Source organism: Strix aluco, chromosome 12, assembly GCF_031877795.1.
Source record: "Strix aluco isolate bStrAlu1 chromosome 12, bStrAlu1.hap1, whole genome shotgun sequence".
In the NCBI taxonomy this organism is placed as follows: domain Eukaryota; kingdom Metazoa; phylum Chordata; class Aves; order Strigiformes; family Strigidae; genus Strix; species Strix aluco.
This window is the reverse complement of record NC_133942.1, coordinates 22,249,214-22,265,949: the sequence shown is the minus strand read 5'-3', so window position 1 is coordinate 22,265,949 and position 16,736 is coordinate 22,249,214. Positions and strand designations below refer to the sequence as shown.

Sequence of the window (16,736 nt, the reverse complement as noted above, 5' to 3'; positions counted from 1 at the left end):
TTCAAGGGAGAAAATTTTTGCTGTTCCCCCACTGAGAGTATTTGAGGTTTAGGTTTATCTACATTCTCTGTGTCTTTTTTTCATGGAGTCTCAGACACTGATAAATTTATTCTCCTTTCCTAGTGGTCTGTCAGGCTCGGGATTTGATTTTTGTTTTGTTGTTAAACCCTTTAAAGGAGACATTTAAAGAAAAGTACTGTGTGAAGAGTCTGTAAAGTTATGTTTTCTGAAATGTGAGCTTAAAAAAATGTTGAATGACCTTGCTTTTTATTTAAAGGTCTATCAGAACAACGAAACCCTCAGAAAATACAGTCATTATTGGAGTAGTACGAAGGTAAATACTCATATCTGTACTTTCATGTGATCAACAAAACATAAATCTTAGCATTCTAAAAGTAAATACTACATTTAGAAACTTGAATTAGAACGTCTTGCTGTGCTAGTGATAATGTGTTATACCATATAGAGTTTTCACCATCCTTGACCACAGGACTGGGACAGGATTTTTGAATTCTAGTTTTTACCGAAGAGGTCTCACTTTGGATTTTTTTGTTTTGGTTTGGTTTTTCCCCTCTTCTGATCACTGGGGGCTTTAGGAGTATGTTTCAAATAACCTCTGCAACATCATGTATAGAACTGTGGAACTGCCTCATAGATCTGTATTTTAGTATTAATTAAAATAGGACTTTGAACCTTTCTTGGTCTGTCTTTCAGTTCAGCACAAACAGGAGATCTGTTGAGTTACAAAAAAAGATGTAGAACAGTTTGATCAGTTTAAAGTATCATCTGACCACAGAAGTTTTTAAAATAAAATATACTATATTATGACATCTCAGTAAAGCAGTGCATATGCTTTTTTCCTCCTCCTCCTCCCTCTGAAAACATTACTTATATATCATAAAATAATGTAAAATTGACAAAAATGCAATATATTTATTCTGAAATTAAATAAATGGAAGATAATTTTCTCAAAGTACAATTTTGGGAATATCCATTTCTCAGAAAACATTTATTCTGAAAACCAGTTCTGAGGTGTTGAAATTTCCCATTAAAAATCCTGTTTTCCACCACCATCTCTAGTGAACAAGAGACCCTAATTAAACATTTCAAGGGATTCCATTGTGAATATCATCTTTGATGTTTTTATGCCAGGAAGTCTTCTGACTATGGTAACCATTGCTTCTACAGTCACAATTGTCTTTCATCAAACTAGTACAAAAGAGGAAAAAAAGGAGCAAAAGAGCAAACAGTAACTCAGGAGCTTCTTCATGTACATCAGAGAGAAAAACACCTGTGGTGCTGTGAGCCAGCAGTTCCTCTCAAAAGTGAGGAGAGCTTGGAAGCTGGGCTTGCTGACTCACAATTAGGAAGTTGCTCAAAAGGGGGTTTTCCCTGCAATTCAGTTTTGTCTTTTCAAAATGTTCAGGTTGTGTGTTGGGACAAGATAGTAGCCTCCTGCAGTGACAATATCGCGGAAGCTTGAGTTCTCAAACTTTTCAGCTATGTCTAGTATCCCTGGCTACTGGAAACTTCAGAAGTGAGTTTGCCTTCCACGGGGACTGAGTTGACTGTGTCAAGTTCCCATGTGCGAAACACAAGCATTCTCAAGTCGCCATTTAGGATTTCACGGACAGAGAACTTTCACACATTTCCTTTCGTGCTGAAAAAAGCATATTTGTGAAAAAGTCTGACATTTAGCCAATAGCATATGGAGGGTCTTCTCCTTCATTTTCCTGCGGTTCAGTTTGTTGATTTGGTTTTTGTTTTTTTCCCTGCTGAATGCCTGTCCTCTTTCTTTGCGCTTCTGGGAGGCAGCATTACCAGATAGCTGGCTTGAGGAATGGGGAGATTTTTCTGACAGCTACCCTTCTCTCTCTGCTTAATCTTGGGCAAACCTTGTACTTTGGTAGGCATCGTTCTCTTCATGCATAAGAAACAAGTGCACAATAAACAAAAATAAGAGGTGCCGTAAGATTCAAAATTTCACACATAAATAAAAGCTATTGTGCCATCTGCTAAACTTGACCAGCTTTCATCTGCTCATTTACAGAAACTTAACATAATGGCCTTTCTTCCAGATTCCAGCCATGTAGACTTTCAAGTGCATCTTTGACTAGAGACAGCATAAACGACAAAGAATCCAGTACTGAAAAAGAAGGAATAGTCCAACAATCTAGCTAATGTATTTGTTTTCTTGAAGCATTTGTTTTTTGTGATGTAAGCAGCTCATTACCTGTGAGCTTATCTGTGCCACAGATGAAAGTTTATAAAAACCAAGAAAAATGTTTTATTCATCTTGTAAGGATCTAGCCATATTAGCCTTTAGTGTGACTTCTGGGGTACAGGTATATCAATGGCTTGTGAAATTGGGCCTCAGTTGATTACAGAAATAATCTCTGACTTTATCATCCTTCTTTAAAAGGCATGCTGATCGTGAAGAGGCATCAATATTGCCCCTGATCTCTGCCGGCTTCACAAGGGTATGTGTGTTTTCTACTCTAGTAGGTTGCTCTGACATTCCAAAATTGTCATGCAAGAAACTATCCAGAAGTTTGGCTGTCAGTGACTGTGTCAGTAATCCAACCTGTAAATCTTGTTCATGCTGCTCATTCGCTGCTCATCCTTATGTATATATATATCCCAATTCTGAATGGCCGTACACCAGTAGAATTAGAATAATGCTGACTAAGTAAATGGACATTCTCAGGAATACAAGAAGTAGTGCTGAGACTTTTCTACTTTATACATTTATTTCAGAGTAAGTACATGATGCTCTGCTTGAAAGGTTGACTTTGGCAAAATTGACTCTAGTGACTATAGCAGAGCCAGAGAGCAGCTTGCAATGAGCAACAGAATGTGCTGTGGGAAATCTTTTCTATCAAATGCCAATTCACACCTGTAAACAGGCTTTAGACACTGTCAAGTGCTATTATCTATTGTTTGGAGGCACCTGGAAAGTATTACATTGAATCTGTTCCTTGGCAACTATTCCAATTAAGCAGGAAGGGGGCTTATTAGTGCGTCAGTGGAGTGGATTCCTCATTGCGTTCATCTGACAATGGAACAAAAATGTGCATGATTTATAATGTGATTCAGAGTATTTGTTTGCACCCTCACCAGATTTTTTGCTATCCCATCACAATCTATTTGCACCTATTTTCTTATTTGTATTAAGGTCCTAATAAAGGAAATGCTAGCCTGAAAATAACTGTACTTATATGTACAGAGTCATTTTAGTGGGCACATAAGTAATCCGACACAGGTTCTGAATTATTTATGGATCAGATCCTTGAAGATGGGACTAATGGCAAAGCAAAGAGAATTTGCTTTAGCAGCCTTGATGTGGTGACTTACCTTTGACAATCAATCTTCCCTCCAAAACTATCAATGTCTGTGGCAGTTTAGCATGAACAAAGATTTAACATTCAGGCTCATACCTGGTAAATATGAGATGTTTTAAAAAAACATCAAAGATACTGAGGTCATTGTTATACAAGCCCCAGAATGAATAATTGTATCCAATGACAGGTATATTTGTCAGGAAGTTTTGCTTTCTTCTACATATACAGTTTGGGGTATTAGCAATTGGAAACTCATAATAATCTCAGATTTTGATTACTTGAGACACACTGTTTTTTCACTCTTATTTAACATACATAGCATGAAAGCATATAACTTCATTAGAAGTAGATCATTTTATATATTGATCATGCTGACAATCAGAGAATAAACAGATTGGTTGAACCTCATTGCCATGAGGATCTGTCACCTTTTCGAAATGGAGTAACCTGAAGAATTTTACTGGTCCCAAAAAATAATCTTTTCATGTCGCTTGTGTTACAGCATGTTCATTTTTGGCATATCTACTCCTTTTTAGTTCTTTATCAAGCAAAAGAAAACAGAGCTTCATACCCTTGAGTATGGAAATGTGTATTAATGAAATATTTCTAATTTTTATTTGCAGAGATATGTAGAAAATTCTAATATAATGGCCTGTTACAATGAGTTGATTCAGCTGGAATTTGGAGAGGTGCAGGCACAATTCAAACTAAGGTAATTTTACCAAAAACATTGTCAACAAAAGTATACCGATTCAGCCACATCCTTAAAAGAGTATTTGTTTTACTGTACTGTAGTTAATTATAGAATATCATTTAGCTGGAGAGAATATGTTAATCATTAAAGTACAACATTATTCAGTATGGAGTTGCAATACATATTGTCATATGCAGTAAGAATTACGCGGATTAAATTTAATCAGATGCCTTCTTTTTTGTCTCCAGGGCGTGTAATTCATTGTTTACAGCATTAGAGAAAAGTCAAGAAGCCATTGAAATCACAAGTGAAGACCATGTAATACAGGTTTGTTCCAGTTACTTTTATAGGTACAGAAAATTGATCTGTGGACTGAGTGTATTTTATTTCATCCATGGTTACATTTACTCTTTCTTACAGTACAAGAATCTAACCTAACTTAATGGTTCTAAAAAGATTGGAGTGAGTTTAGCTGTAGAGTAAAATTTTCTCCATTTAAAATATCTTGCATAAATCAAGTCAATTTTAAGGGAGATTGTTGTTTCTGAATGAGTAAGGATTTACTCTCTTGTTTTTATTTTTTGTAATGTTTGTTTTATATCATGAATGAATGCAGCCACAGGCTTATATGCATTCTTTTCAAAAAATATTGTATGTTAATTTGATGTTCTATTTAAATAAAGGTAGTACACTTTTTTTTTCCTTAAATCTAATGCTGTTTGATGCATCAGAATTCTTGGGCCAACTGTTTTTGAATGTAATCCTGTCTTAACAGTTTCTTTAAAAAAGGGAAAAGAAATTGTGCTTAGGTTTGCAGTCCTGAGAAACATCGTCATTATAAGAGAGTTAGTTCCATCCCTACCTGTGAAGGCTGTGAGGAGTGATTTTATTATCAGTAAAGAGCTTGAGTCTAAGCCTCTGGGAGTTATAACATGCATATAAATTGTACCCTCTTGACCTAAATCTTGACAGTGGCAATTTCATTGAAGTATGTGCCACCTTCATCCCTTTTACAAAAATAAGAGAACACATCCTGAAGTCTTAAATATGTGTTTTTAGACCAAATGTCCTTCTGCTGACAGTCCCAGAATATGAAAGAACTGACATGTGCAAGAGTTCTGGGGCTCCAGCAGGCAGGGTTTTCTCACACAGGGGGGTAACCTTTTGGAAGGAACCTTTAGGAACAGAGAGCATCCAGTGGCACCCTTTTCATTTCCCTCATATTGAAATATTGTAAGTTGTGAGGTGTTCAGGTGCTGTTATGACAGGACCTGTGTCTGTAAGTTGGCTAGTGAGAGAGTCATGAAGGTGTAGGCTATGGGTACCAGTCTTCAGTTTTGTTGGGCAAGGGTCGCAAAATTGCAGCGAAATGCAACATTCAGTTCAGAGAGAAAGTTGCTTTACTAGATTCCACTTCTTCCAATCTACTTGGCTGGGCTTTGCCTGGACAGGGGAATAGTGATGGTTTGCCCTTACACACAATAAGATGATGAATTTGTCAATAGATAACATTCCTATGGTATCCCACCACCTAATTTGTGATTTTTAGGAACACTGAGGTAGGTTTGAGGTTTATGGGTTTGAGAACTGACAGAGCTCATTTTTCAGGAACTCATGTTGTCTGTCTAAACTCTGTGGATATGCAGTACCCAGCTGTTTCCATCATTTCCCTCTCTTCGCTCACCTGCACGCAGTCTGCACGGTTCTTCTAGCATGGACATTCCTGGTTTGATTTACAAATAAGAAAATATAGGCTTCTCTCTCAGAACCAGTACATACAGAGGTTTATTTCAGGCTGGGAAAGAGATCCCTTGGTTTAGCAAATAGAAAAAAAAGGGATTCTGTTGTGCTCTAAGTATTCTGTTGAATGGGTTTTTGTTTGTTTTTATTTCACAGTACGTCAATCCTGCTTTTGAAACAATGATGGGCTATCAAATAGGTGAACTATTAGGAAAGGAATTAACAGAAGTGCCTATAAATGAAAAAAAAGCTGATTTCCTAGATACTATTAATTCCTGCATAAAGATAGGAAAGGTGAGTAATGGCATTGTATCACTTATCATTTGCTACCTGTAAAATTTGTTACTGTCCAGTAATGACACATGATGTAACTTCCAGCTTCACAGACACGTAGCATTTGCACCTTTCTTACTCAAACAAGAAGAGAAAGTAAAAAATGCTCATTTTTTAAGGGCTCCTTTCTCTTCTCTCGCTTGAAAGAGGTCCATGTTTTATGAAAATAAGTGACTTGCTCTGTGTCTTTGTAATATATACTGTATGTAGCAAAAGGTCTGGGAATACCTAAGAGAAATGGAATGGATGCACATGTTATCCAGTGTGATGTAAATGAGAAAAGAACCATGTTGAAGCATTGAATCATGAGATGTGGAAGCTGATTTGCAACTTTGGGATGTAAAAATATCAGAAGATACATTTGCTATATCACTTGAGAGTGATAGGCAGTGCCAGCTGCCAATATCTTTTATTCTCTAATAACATGGGAGCTGTCTAATGGATTTCCATTAGAAATGTTTGTTGCACCAAGACAAAGTGCATGAGGAAGCACAACTGGCTTCAAGGGAGGTGGTTACAAAGAGACATGGAGCCTGGAGGCTCCATGATGTTCCTTTGGGACTGTTGTGGCTGTAGTGTGAGGATCCATCTAGGAGCTTTCGTTTGCATTTTGACAATGAGATGTAAATGCTTCTGATGTCATTGAATTTGTCATAGTACCTTACAGGAAGAAGATCATGGAGGTTACACAAAGAGATTTGGGAATCGGTGTGTTTGTAGATGTGTCATGGCCCATGCTCAGACCTGAGTCAGGATAGCTAGTTGGGTCATTACTGACTGTCCGCGGGGAAGCAGCATGTTATTGACACAGAGCAGGGAGATGCTAAAATGAATCATGGCACTCTGTGTATCCAGGCAGTGATGCAAAAGCACCGATGCAAAGTTGTGATGAGTCATACTCTGTAAATCAGGGTACGGACACAAGCATTCATCAACAAAGGCTGCACTCCAGCTGGGTGCAGATTGCATGTGCATTTCAACAAGAATATGTCACTCATTTCTACATGTATTGGCCTTTTGGAAGAGATCCTAGCAATAGACAATAGCTTGGGTTATGGTGCTTCACACCTCTGTCGCCTGACCAAAATTATTTCAGTAAACGTGTAATACAAAACTGATGTTAGGAGGGAGTATTTATTAAGTTATAATTCAAATACATTAGACATGTCAGGCTTTAAATCTACAACATCAATTCTCAAGATATGAAGGGATGAAATTTTTAATATTTTAGTGTGCTGATAAAAATGTCTTTAATAACAGAAATACATTTTACTCTATGAATGATAGAAATCTAACCCTAATCCATCTCTTCCCTTGCACTTCTTTTACTCCTGGCTCTAGGACTTCCAACTGTGAGGGCTAATGAAATACTACTCATTTTAACCTGTCTATCTGAAACAGCTTAAACTGGTTTAGGTGGATATATTCTGTTTACGTGTTTTTTTTATTTCCCTTTGCTACATTTTATAGTATGCAATCTATTTAGCCATACATTTACATACTAATTGAAAAATTAATTGCAAGTAGAGGTTGACTGTGCAGAGCAACCTTTGAAATAGTGCAGCCTTTTGAAAGTGCTTTAGTTTGAAATAATTTGTGTCAAGATGTTACAGCATTTTCAGAGGTGCCTAACTTGTGTCTGGATCATTCTGACATGGTCTGGATGTTGTTTTCAGGATTGTGATTTTTTAATATCCTAAATTTAAAATACTGCTTCCCATTACAAGAGGTTGTATATTGGCTACTTTAGGTTATAGCATACCAAAAAAGCCAACTGTCTACTACCGTGATATTCTGTCAACAGGTTTGGCTTTTGTGTTTTGAACAAACACGGTAACATAAGAAAGAAAAGCAAGATTTTCTGATCTTTAGAAAAATGTAAGCTGTATAAAATCTACCTGTAGTCTTTAAATGGAATTTAGGAAGATGAACTCCTGCATCATTTCCCCTCTTGCACTGTGAGCAAGTTTGGTATATCCAAACAAAAGTTCATAGGCATTATACACAAAAATTGTTAATTGCACGGTACATAGAGATTCTTGGGTCAGGGTGTTGTTTCTGTTAGCAAAAAAAAAAAATCTCTGAAAGTTCATTTTTTGTTACTACAGCTGGCTGTAATTTGCAAGAAGGCAGCGTTATTGAAAAGCATTTTCACCCATCTGTACTTGGGGAGTTAAAAAACAAGTTGTACTTTCTTCATTCTTCTGTTTCATGATTCAAATTACATCCATTAAGATGAAGTGTGCAATTCTGACTACAATTCTTGATGCCTCTGATCTCTGCAGTTTGACACAAAGCTCTTTATCTTAGTTTTGCTTTTTCTGTAGTGAGATGGATAGCTATCAATAAATCAGACAAGACATGTAATTCCTCTCACTCCTTAGGAATGATTTGCAAGATAGCTATCTTTACAGAGGGGGTGAGAGAGTGATCATGCTCTATGAGAAGGGTCTATGGTAATTCCTTCCTAACTCAGCCTTGCTTTCTCCGAGATTGTTTTCATGACATCTTGTGTTTATTATGGTTTGCTCTGTTTTCTACTAGTAGCTTGCTGAACTTTGCTGTTTAGTGCAAGAAGTCCTAGTTTAAAAGGAAGGCTGAACTGGGGAATTACTTACTATGCATGTATAAGTGCTTAGTGGATAGGTGCATGCCATGGCCTTCTCAAAGAAGTTTGAAACCTCAGTGTTCATTTACTCTATAGAGGATAAAACAATTTTTTTTTATTATGTATGGTTTTTACTTTGCATTCAATCCCAGCACGCTAGGCCGTGCAGAAGTGACTGATCACTGTACTTGTGTGACTGTAATGTAGACATAACGATGAGCTTGACTGACAGCATGTCTTGGGAAGCAGCTCTTCTCTGTTGGATGGCTGACAGAGATTCTGTGAGAGAGCATATGCTGTGCTTAAAATATGTTTAAGTAATGTCCCTGGGAGAACTTCACCTACCAGTAGGAGTTTGGATTGGATCTCCTATTTCTCAGAATTCTGCTGACCTTCTCCCTCACACATTTCCTGCCACAGTTTCACAGGTTTTAGAAATTCACAAGTTGAAAAATCGATCTGTTGACTAAGAAGAACACGTTAGTGAATAATCTGTCTTGAAAAGGATGCACTTCCAATGCGGGAATTATCCAATCTGTACCTTATGACTTCACCCTTTTTTTGCATATTCTGGGTTTATTACCTGGGTTAGAGATCGATTACTCATCTCTGCCTCATCCTGGTTGTCAGGAAACTTATTGATACGCATACTTTTAATTATGAGAGCATTGAATTCTGTGATGTTTGCTTTATCTTCATTTGTATTCCTCATGCAGCTCACAGGAGAAGATACTATGCTCACTTCAGGATTTGTTTTGCACAGTTCTTTTCTCCAACAGATCCTCAGAAAAGTCTTTCATATATTTCTTCTGCACAGCCTGTCACCATACAGCTCTCTGCGTGCTGGAGTCTTTATTTGCTGGCTCCATCAACATAAATGCAAAACTGTTCTCTCTGTACCTGTGCTCTGGCCTGCCTGACCGAGATCTGTCAGTCTGACATAAATAAATATGTATTGTGTGCCTCATGAAGGTATTTTCACATACATTTGTAAGATCTGATCTACAGTCTATTGAACTCAACAGAAAGACAGCAACGGGCATGGGTAGTTTGTATTAAGTGAATATGCAATATGGAATCAATTATTTATTAATCACTTGGTATTTATTAGATGCCCAGCTCAAAATATGCATCTATTAAAAAAGACCACCATCAACTGTTATAGGGATGGAAATGTGTAGGCAAGATTTTAAATCTTGTCAGCTGCCAGGTTACAAAAAACTAGCTCTGTTGGAAGGTTACTGAGCTCTGTTGCTGCTGCCAGAAATGAAGGGGGAGGCCCAGGGTTCCCAAATTTTGCTTTCCCCGAATTTTCCTAAATAGGCCTGTGAGGGGGCAACTCTAGTCCAGGCACCACATGCAAGGGGAGACCCAGGGAGGTCTGTCAGTGTTGTGGTGTATGTTTTTGCTGTGGTATTTGTAGCACAGTTTGAGAAGCAGCAGCAGCAGTGTGGTGAGGAAATTGGGAGGGAGCAAGAGGGAAGGGGCCATGCCCCAGTGTGTGTTGAAGCCATGTTTAGCCATGTCTGTGTGCGTCATCATGGGAGATCTCCTACTTCACAGCATGGCTGTGGGCTCCTCTGCAGGGAGGTGATTTGGGGCTGGGTGTTAGACCAGGGTGGTGCCTTCTGGATTTAAAATCTCTGCATAACAAGAGTGATTGTTTTAACAGTATTTTGTTTAAAAGCGTGTCTTAAACAAGGGATGAGGGACATTTCCCCAGTCTCATTGAAAGAGAAAATGAGGCTCTGCACTAGAAAGAAATGTCTCATTTCCAGAGGAAAAAAAAAAGACTTCTCACTGCAAAATCAAAATTCCTTTCCACCCTGTCTTTATTTTTAACATTTATGAATTTTATCAAAAACCAACGATACTGGCAGTGACAATCTGATACATCAAAAATTTTCTACTTAAATGTGATCTTGAAACCAGAGTGCTTTTAGAGGGAAGGTCAGCAGATGGGAGGTGAGAGTCCAATAGCTATTCTACTAGGCTCTCTCTTGATTTAAAAAAGCCAGGATAAATCTCTGCTGCTTTTTGAGACTGAACTGACAATGTGGAAAGTAAATGTGCTAGGATACCAGAGCACTTTTAGTCACAGATATATTTAATGTTAACCAGTGATAAGACTTCCCAACTCTGCAGGAGAGACAGTGCAGTCCAGAAGTGAAGGCGGACAGTTGGCATAATGGTTTCTCACAGACCTTCCTGTCCTGGGAGGAGTCAACACAGTCAAGGAAAAAGTCAGGCAGGTCAGCAGAGCAGTCCCAGCTGTGTGGTTCATGGTCCTGGGGCAGGGCAGGGGGGTGCCCTGCGCTGTTAGAGCCTACAGGTGCTCTGGAGCCTCTGGGGGACTCTTTTTTCCAGGCAGGGGCTGGTCCAAGCTCTCGCTCTTGTGGGGGTCTTTGACAGGTCTCCCCCCCAGTGACCCCCAACACTATTGAGGTAGGACTGGGAAGAGAATACATGGTTCTGATTCCCACAGCACCTGAGGTTCGGCTGTTGCCATCAGGGCACTCATAGGCTGCCCCTCTGGAAGTTCTGGAAGCAACACAATGACCTACAAGTTAGTTACAGGGGAGAAACTTGAGGGTAAGTACAGTTTAACCAGTTCTGACAGGATTTGTGTTGTAATACAGCTTTCAATGAAAAAAAGGTATGAAGCTACAGCTTCTCTTCCTGTTTTATCTGAACTTCCTTCCACTTGAATTCCTTTTTCAGGAATGGCAAGGAATGTACTATGCGAAAAAGAAAAATGGAGATAGCATACAACAAAATGTGAAGATACTACCTGTTGTTGGACAGGGAGGGTAAGTATGAAAGCTAAAACCATGATTTAAGTCTGAATCAAGTCTCAATTTAGAGTTCAGTTGCTTTCAGCAGACAATTATCCTGTTACTGGGTATAAAGGAAACTTACGCAAGGAAGGGAGCCTCGGACCTCTGCATTTAATTCCTTGGAGCAAAATCAACTTTATGTGCTATGTGCAGGGAAAGTGAAATTCTCCTAATTCTCCCCAAAAAGGAGCTAAAGATCCAGGTGTGCTCACTTATGACTCTTCCTCTTCTAATACTCCCTGAAGTGCAAGGGCACCCTCTTCTCTTTCTGTGCGTTGTGTTGGGACCACCAGGACCTATGTCCTGTTCCACTGTGCACCTGTACTATGTCCCTCCATGCTCACCTACTCATGGCTGTTGCCGAGTGTCTTTATGTCATGAGGTCACTGTGTGTTTTGATTCTGGTCAAAATTCAAGCATGTCTTGATTTTTATGCAACTTCCACTTGGTCCCCAAATAGAGCATTTGGAGCACACAGGTATACGTTAGTTATTAGTACATTTATGATGAGTCTTTCTGTACTATTTTGGGAAAGAAAGTGGATCAGATTGCATGCAGTAGTAGTTTCAAAGCCCTCTAAGGCAACACAAACATTAATTAAAAGCATGGCACATTATCTTCCAGACTTGGCTGAAACAATCATTTAGAAAGGTGTGTCTTCATGAAGGAAAGGCCAAATGCAGCTTCTTCATGCAGTTATTCCTAAAAAAAGTGTTTTGGGTTGATTTCATCCCTGGAAATAATTCATGTTCTCTACTCTCCGTCAATAGAGTGAAAACATATTTTCAGCTTAAGATGCCAAACTTGTAAGACCAAGATGTATTACATACATTGCTACTTATGGAACAATCTGAGCCCATTTGAAGCTGGCTTAGAAAGTTTCCTGGTATTCAATGGTGTAGTTTTCAGTTTGATTGCTGTATCCCTAAATCCTATAGAAGGGTTTGATTGTTGGAATGCACTGTTGCATGTTTCGCATTTGTATCATACCTGAAACATCCTACAGTAGCCCAGAAGAAGCTGGGGGAGCAGAGACAAAGAGGAGGATACAATCTTTGCAAAAGATGCTTCCATTTTGTATTCCCCATCATGTGCAGAACTGTGGGGTTTTTTCCATTCTCAGCTGAGCCTTTCTGACAGAACAGGATTTGTCTTACATTAATTTGTTGCTCTTACCCGTTTTGTGTATCAGCACTGAATTAGAGCTGAGGTTTGGATGGGAATTAACACACTGTTTTTTGCCTACAGAAAGATTAGACACTATGTGTCAATTAGTAGACTGTGCAATGACAACAATAAGGTAAGTGAAAATAGTGCTGTGCTTGCTTTAGTTTGAGCCCTAAATATTACAAAATAATGGGAAAGTTCTGACTAACTGGATTTCTCATACTAAATTGTAGGCGGAGAAGACATGTGAACGTGTTCAGGCTGAGTCTCAGACAGGTATGACACATCTCTTCTGTCTTAATAAGTGGAGAACGTACCTGGGGAAAAAATAAAGCCTGTTGTTAGTGATCTGACTGAAAACCAGAGTTGCACAGGACAGTCTGAATAGTACTGTTTAGCTAGCAATAAGCTGGGAATCCAGCTCAAAAAGCAGGAAAATAAATACAAGTCCTCTCTACCTGCCTCATTTATTTTAGAAGTGATATAAAGCAACCCACCCTTGAAAATGTACTAATAGAGCCCTAAGTTGGTATTGTGGTATTGCTGTATTCAGTGTCACATTTCAGTTGTGGGTAGTGGATCCCTGTGACAAAACTGGAAATAAGAAGGATGCTGTCTAGTCATCATGATTTTTGTGGTGGTTGTATAGCTAGGGGCATGTATGCTTGCATTGCTTTTAACTGTATTGTGGGGTATTTGCATGTGGGTGACCAACACTACTATTCACCCTCATCCCACATACCAACACTTTGGTGAAGACATCCTTGGCATCCATGCTGCAGGTACTTGTTAATTGTAGCCTTGGTAGCACAGGATACATTGCCTAGTTTGCTAGGGTGTAATCTACTTTGGTCTACCAGTTCTTTGTGGCAGTTGTCACTTGGGTGAACTCAGGTGTGTTGCACAAGTTGTATTCACAACTACAATTGTGTCACTGTATCAAGAGAGGAACTTTACCCTCCACACTGTTAGATCCCCTCTGCAAAAACACTTAGGCATACTCTGCCAGAGAGCATGACTGGTTCACGACAGTGTTACTGGGCAAGAGTTTAAAAAGAAGCCTTCGTTGGCTCTCATCTGCTGAAGCATTGTAGTAAATGTCCCTCAACTGCTATCAGGCTTTCTCTGAATTTCAGTGCCTTTAACATACATCTTAGGAAGAACTTAATGTCATTGTACAATATAATTTTCTCCACAGATATTCAGACTTGCAGACACAAAGACAGAAGGAAAGGATCACTAGATGTCAGATCCACAACATCACGAGGAAGTGATGGTATGTTAAATAAGTACATTTTTCTGATTTCTGTGTATATTTAGATTTTTATGTGCATACATACACATACAAATATAGGTAAGTATGTGTGTGTATATATACACATACACAAATAAAATAGCAAGTCATCAATTCATGAACAACTTTACATTTGTCAAATAGCCCTATTTTCTTCTTTTGAACTACTCTGAGTCTTTTTTTGAACCAGTGGAGAATGGAGGGCTATCGTCTATCATCCTGCGTTGAAAACCTCATGAGATTGAACACAGCTACTTTCAAGTACAAATGGCAAACTCTAAACCTAACCAATTATTACATTTCTTACATCTTCTCTTGATAAAAATATGAAGATAAATTTTTTACAAATTTTGTTTTCTTTTCATTGTGTTGTATTTTGCTCCATTAGATCACCCCAAACTTGGTAGATGAGTCACATATTCAAAACTGTTGCTGATGCTTACATGATTTTGTTAAAGCATACATCATTACAGTCTAGGCAGCATACGCTAGTGAAACATGAAGTAGGTCTGTGGCAGTGAGACTACAATCATGCTCCAGTATAGCAAAAATAGCATTGATTCTTCTTCTTAAGAGCTGCTCAGCACAAAGAGTAACAGAGATGTGTCTGCATTTTATAGGTAGCACAACATAATTATCCAGAAAAATCCCATCTTGGACTTTTCTCTACAGCACCAAAATTGCAAACTGATATAAAACATTTGTTTTTCAATTTCCGTTGAATAATAGGCCAGAACCTTTGCTGTTTTAATTTGATGTGGCTATCTTCACTTCAGAGGAGCTTCACTGATTTACCTCAGCTTGGAAGCTGACTCATTATGACTTGTCATATTGCATCAGGCCACAAAAGTAGATATATCCTATAATAACCTAAGTGCAATAGTTACCTACCTGTGCCTGCCAGTTTATACACACACACATCTGTGTAGTCTTTTAACTACGTTTTTAACTGAATATTTTAATTAGTTAAAACAAAAAAAAACAAAGCCATGATTTTGCCAGGCTGTTACAGCTACTTATCTCTAATCAGGGATATCAGTGGTTCAGCAAGCATCTCTTTGCACTTGTGTGTCCCTGGCATAACAAGCATGTGTATGCATTCTTCAATAGATTGTCTCTAAGGGCACAGCAGGGTAAGCAGTTCAAAAAATGAATCAAGATTTCTTGACTGAATCCTCCTGTCCTGCCTTGTCGCTGAAATCAGAATATAAATTCTGCTTTGTTTTCCACACAGGCAGCTCACAAAGGCGGCACTCTTCTATGGCCAGGATACATTCCATGACTATTGAAGCACCCATCACCAAGGTAATATGCACTGTCAGTAGCTGTTGTCAGTTGTGCTGTACTGGAATACAGGGGCAGAAAGTTCCAGTACAGCATCCAGACTGAGGAGCAAGGCAGCTCTGGCCTCTGGTGCAACTTCTTCCCTGTTCCACCTGCCCACGGTTGGAGCTCCAGAAGGCCAGATGCTCTGAACAAAGTTCTCCCAAACCTGCTTAGTAGGGTGCTCTCCATGTGGCCAGCCATTACATGACCCTTTTTAAGGACTTTTGCCTATGTGAAGGAGGGATTAGAGTTCCTCCTTCTTACTTATGCATGGTAAACTGCTTTCTGAAACCATTCAAGGATCTGGCAAAAATCAGCTCTGTAATACACTGAGAGAGTCAAATGGGAGAAGGTTATCTTAAATGCATTTAGAGACATTTCAAGGCTGTACCTTGAACAGGAGAATCATTAATAAGACTGCTGTCTTTAAGGCCACAATCTTTTTCCCAGAGTCAGTAGCAAACATCAGTGTTTTATTAACATCCCTTTCATTTTGATTCTCCCACATGTGGATTAAAGTTGTTCATCTTGTTTATTTGCTATGAGTTTTTGATAGTAATTGATGAGTGTCTCTGTTCTTTCTTAAATCACTTCTAAATTCAAAACATGTCTAATGCTAAACTAGGTAATAAACATCATCAACGCTGCACAAGAAAGCAGTCCCATGCCAGTTGCAGAAGCTTTAGATCGGGTTTTGGAGATTTTAAGAACCACTGAATTGTACTCTCCACAACTGGGGACAAAAGATGAGGATCCACATACAAGTGACCTCGTTGGAGGGTTAATGACAGTAAGTATATACTGCCACAACTGCTACTGATTAATGTTCCACTGTCTGATTTTCCCAGTCACTCAGTCTTTATCATCTGGCATGTGCTTTGCCTCTAGAATGCCAAATTTTCAGGAAAAACTGCACGCCTCTTCTTGGGGATTTTTTTCCCCCTACATTAATAATGTAGCTCTGAAAATGGGAAGGAAATTGACTCGTCCCTTTGAAGCATTAGTTTTGCTAGAAATGGAAAAGAAAACCAATTCTTTCTTCAATGTGATTCATTTTAGAAATGTATAGATGGAAGAGGAAGAAAGAAAGATAGCTAGACACCTGTATTCATTAATTAGGATTAGAATGGCATGTTTGGGGGGCTTTTCAGTGTATAGAAAGAATGTGTCTTCAAAAGAATGCAAAATACATATTTTTGTTGCTATTTCTTGGATTATATTTGTATTCATAGAGTCTCACAGAAAGATCAGAGTGCCTTGAGCTAGAAACATGAATGTTCACATATTACAACACAATCATGCTCCACAGAACTCATAGTTTAAATAAATAAGGCAAGAAAAGGCCTGAAGAAGGCATGTATTATGTTGTTACATTAGGAAAAGAGGAACGGGGGCA

General features: G+C 38.6%; 1 protein-coding gene across 8 annotated transcripts in view; it reads left to right on the top strand.

Annotated features, from left to right (window-relative positions):
* The window catches only part of PDE8A (phosphodiesterase 8A), a 131,473-nt gene that overhangs the window by 95,370 nt on the left and 19,367 nt on the right, over nt 1-16,736 (top strand). For all 8 annotated transcript variants that reach the window (XM_074836978.1, XM_074836975.1, XM_074836972.1 and 5 more), the window contains 11 exons: nt 278-334; nt 2,423-2,480; nt 3,965-4,053; nt 4,284-4,362; nt 5,932-6,069; nt 11,438-11,526; nt 12,802-12,853; nt 12,954-12,996; nt 13,919-13,996; nt 15,249-15,319; nt 15,966-16,130. In XM_074836978.1, coding sequence (XP_074693079.1) covers nt 278-334; nt 2,423-2,480; nt 3,965-4,053; nt 4,284-4,362; nt 5,932-6,069; nt 11,438-11,526; nt 12,802-12,853; nt 12,954-12,996; nt 13,919-13,996; nt 15,249-15,319; nt 15,966-16,130 — 919 coding nt within the window. The remainder of the gene's footprint in view (nt 1-277; nt 335-2,422; nt 2,481-3,964; nt 4,054-4,283; nt 4,363-5,931; nt 6,070-11,437; nt 11,527-12,801; nt 12,854-12,953; nt 12,997-13,918; nt 13,997-15,248; nt 15,320-15,965; nt 16,131-16,736) is intronic.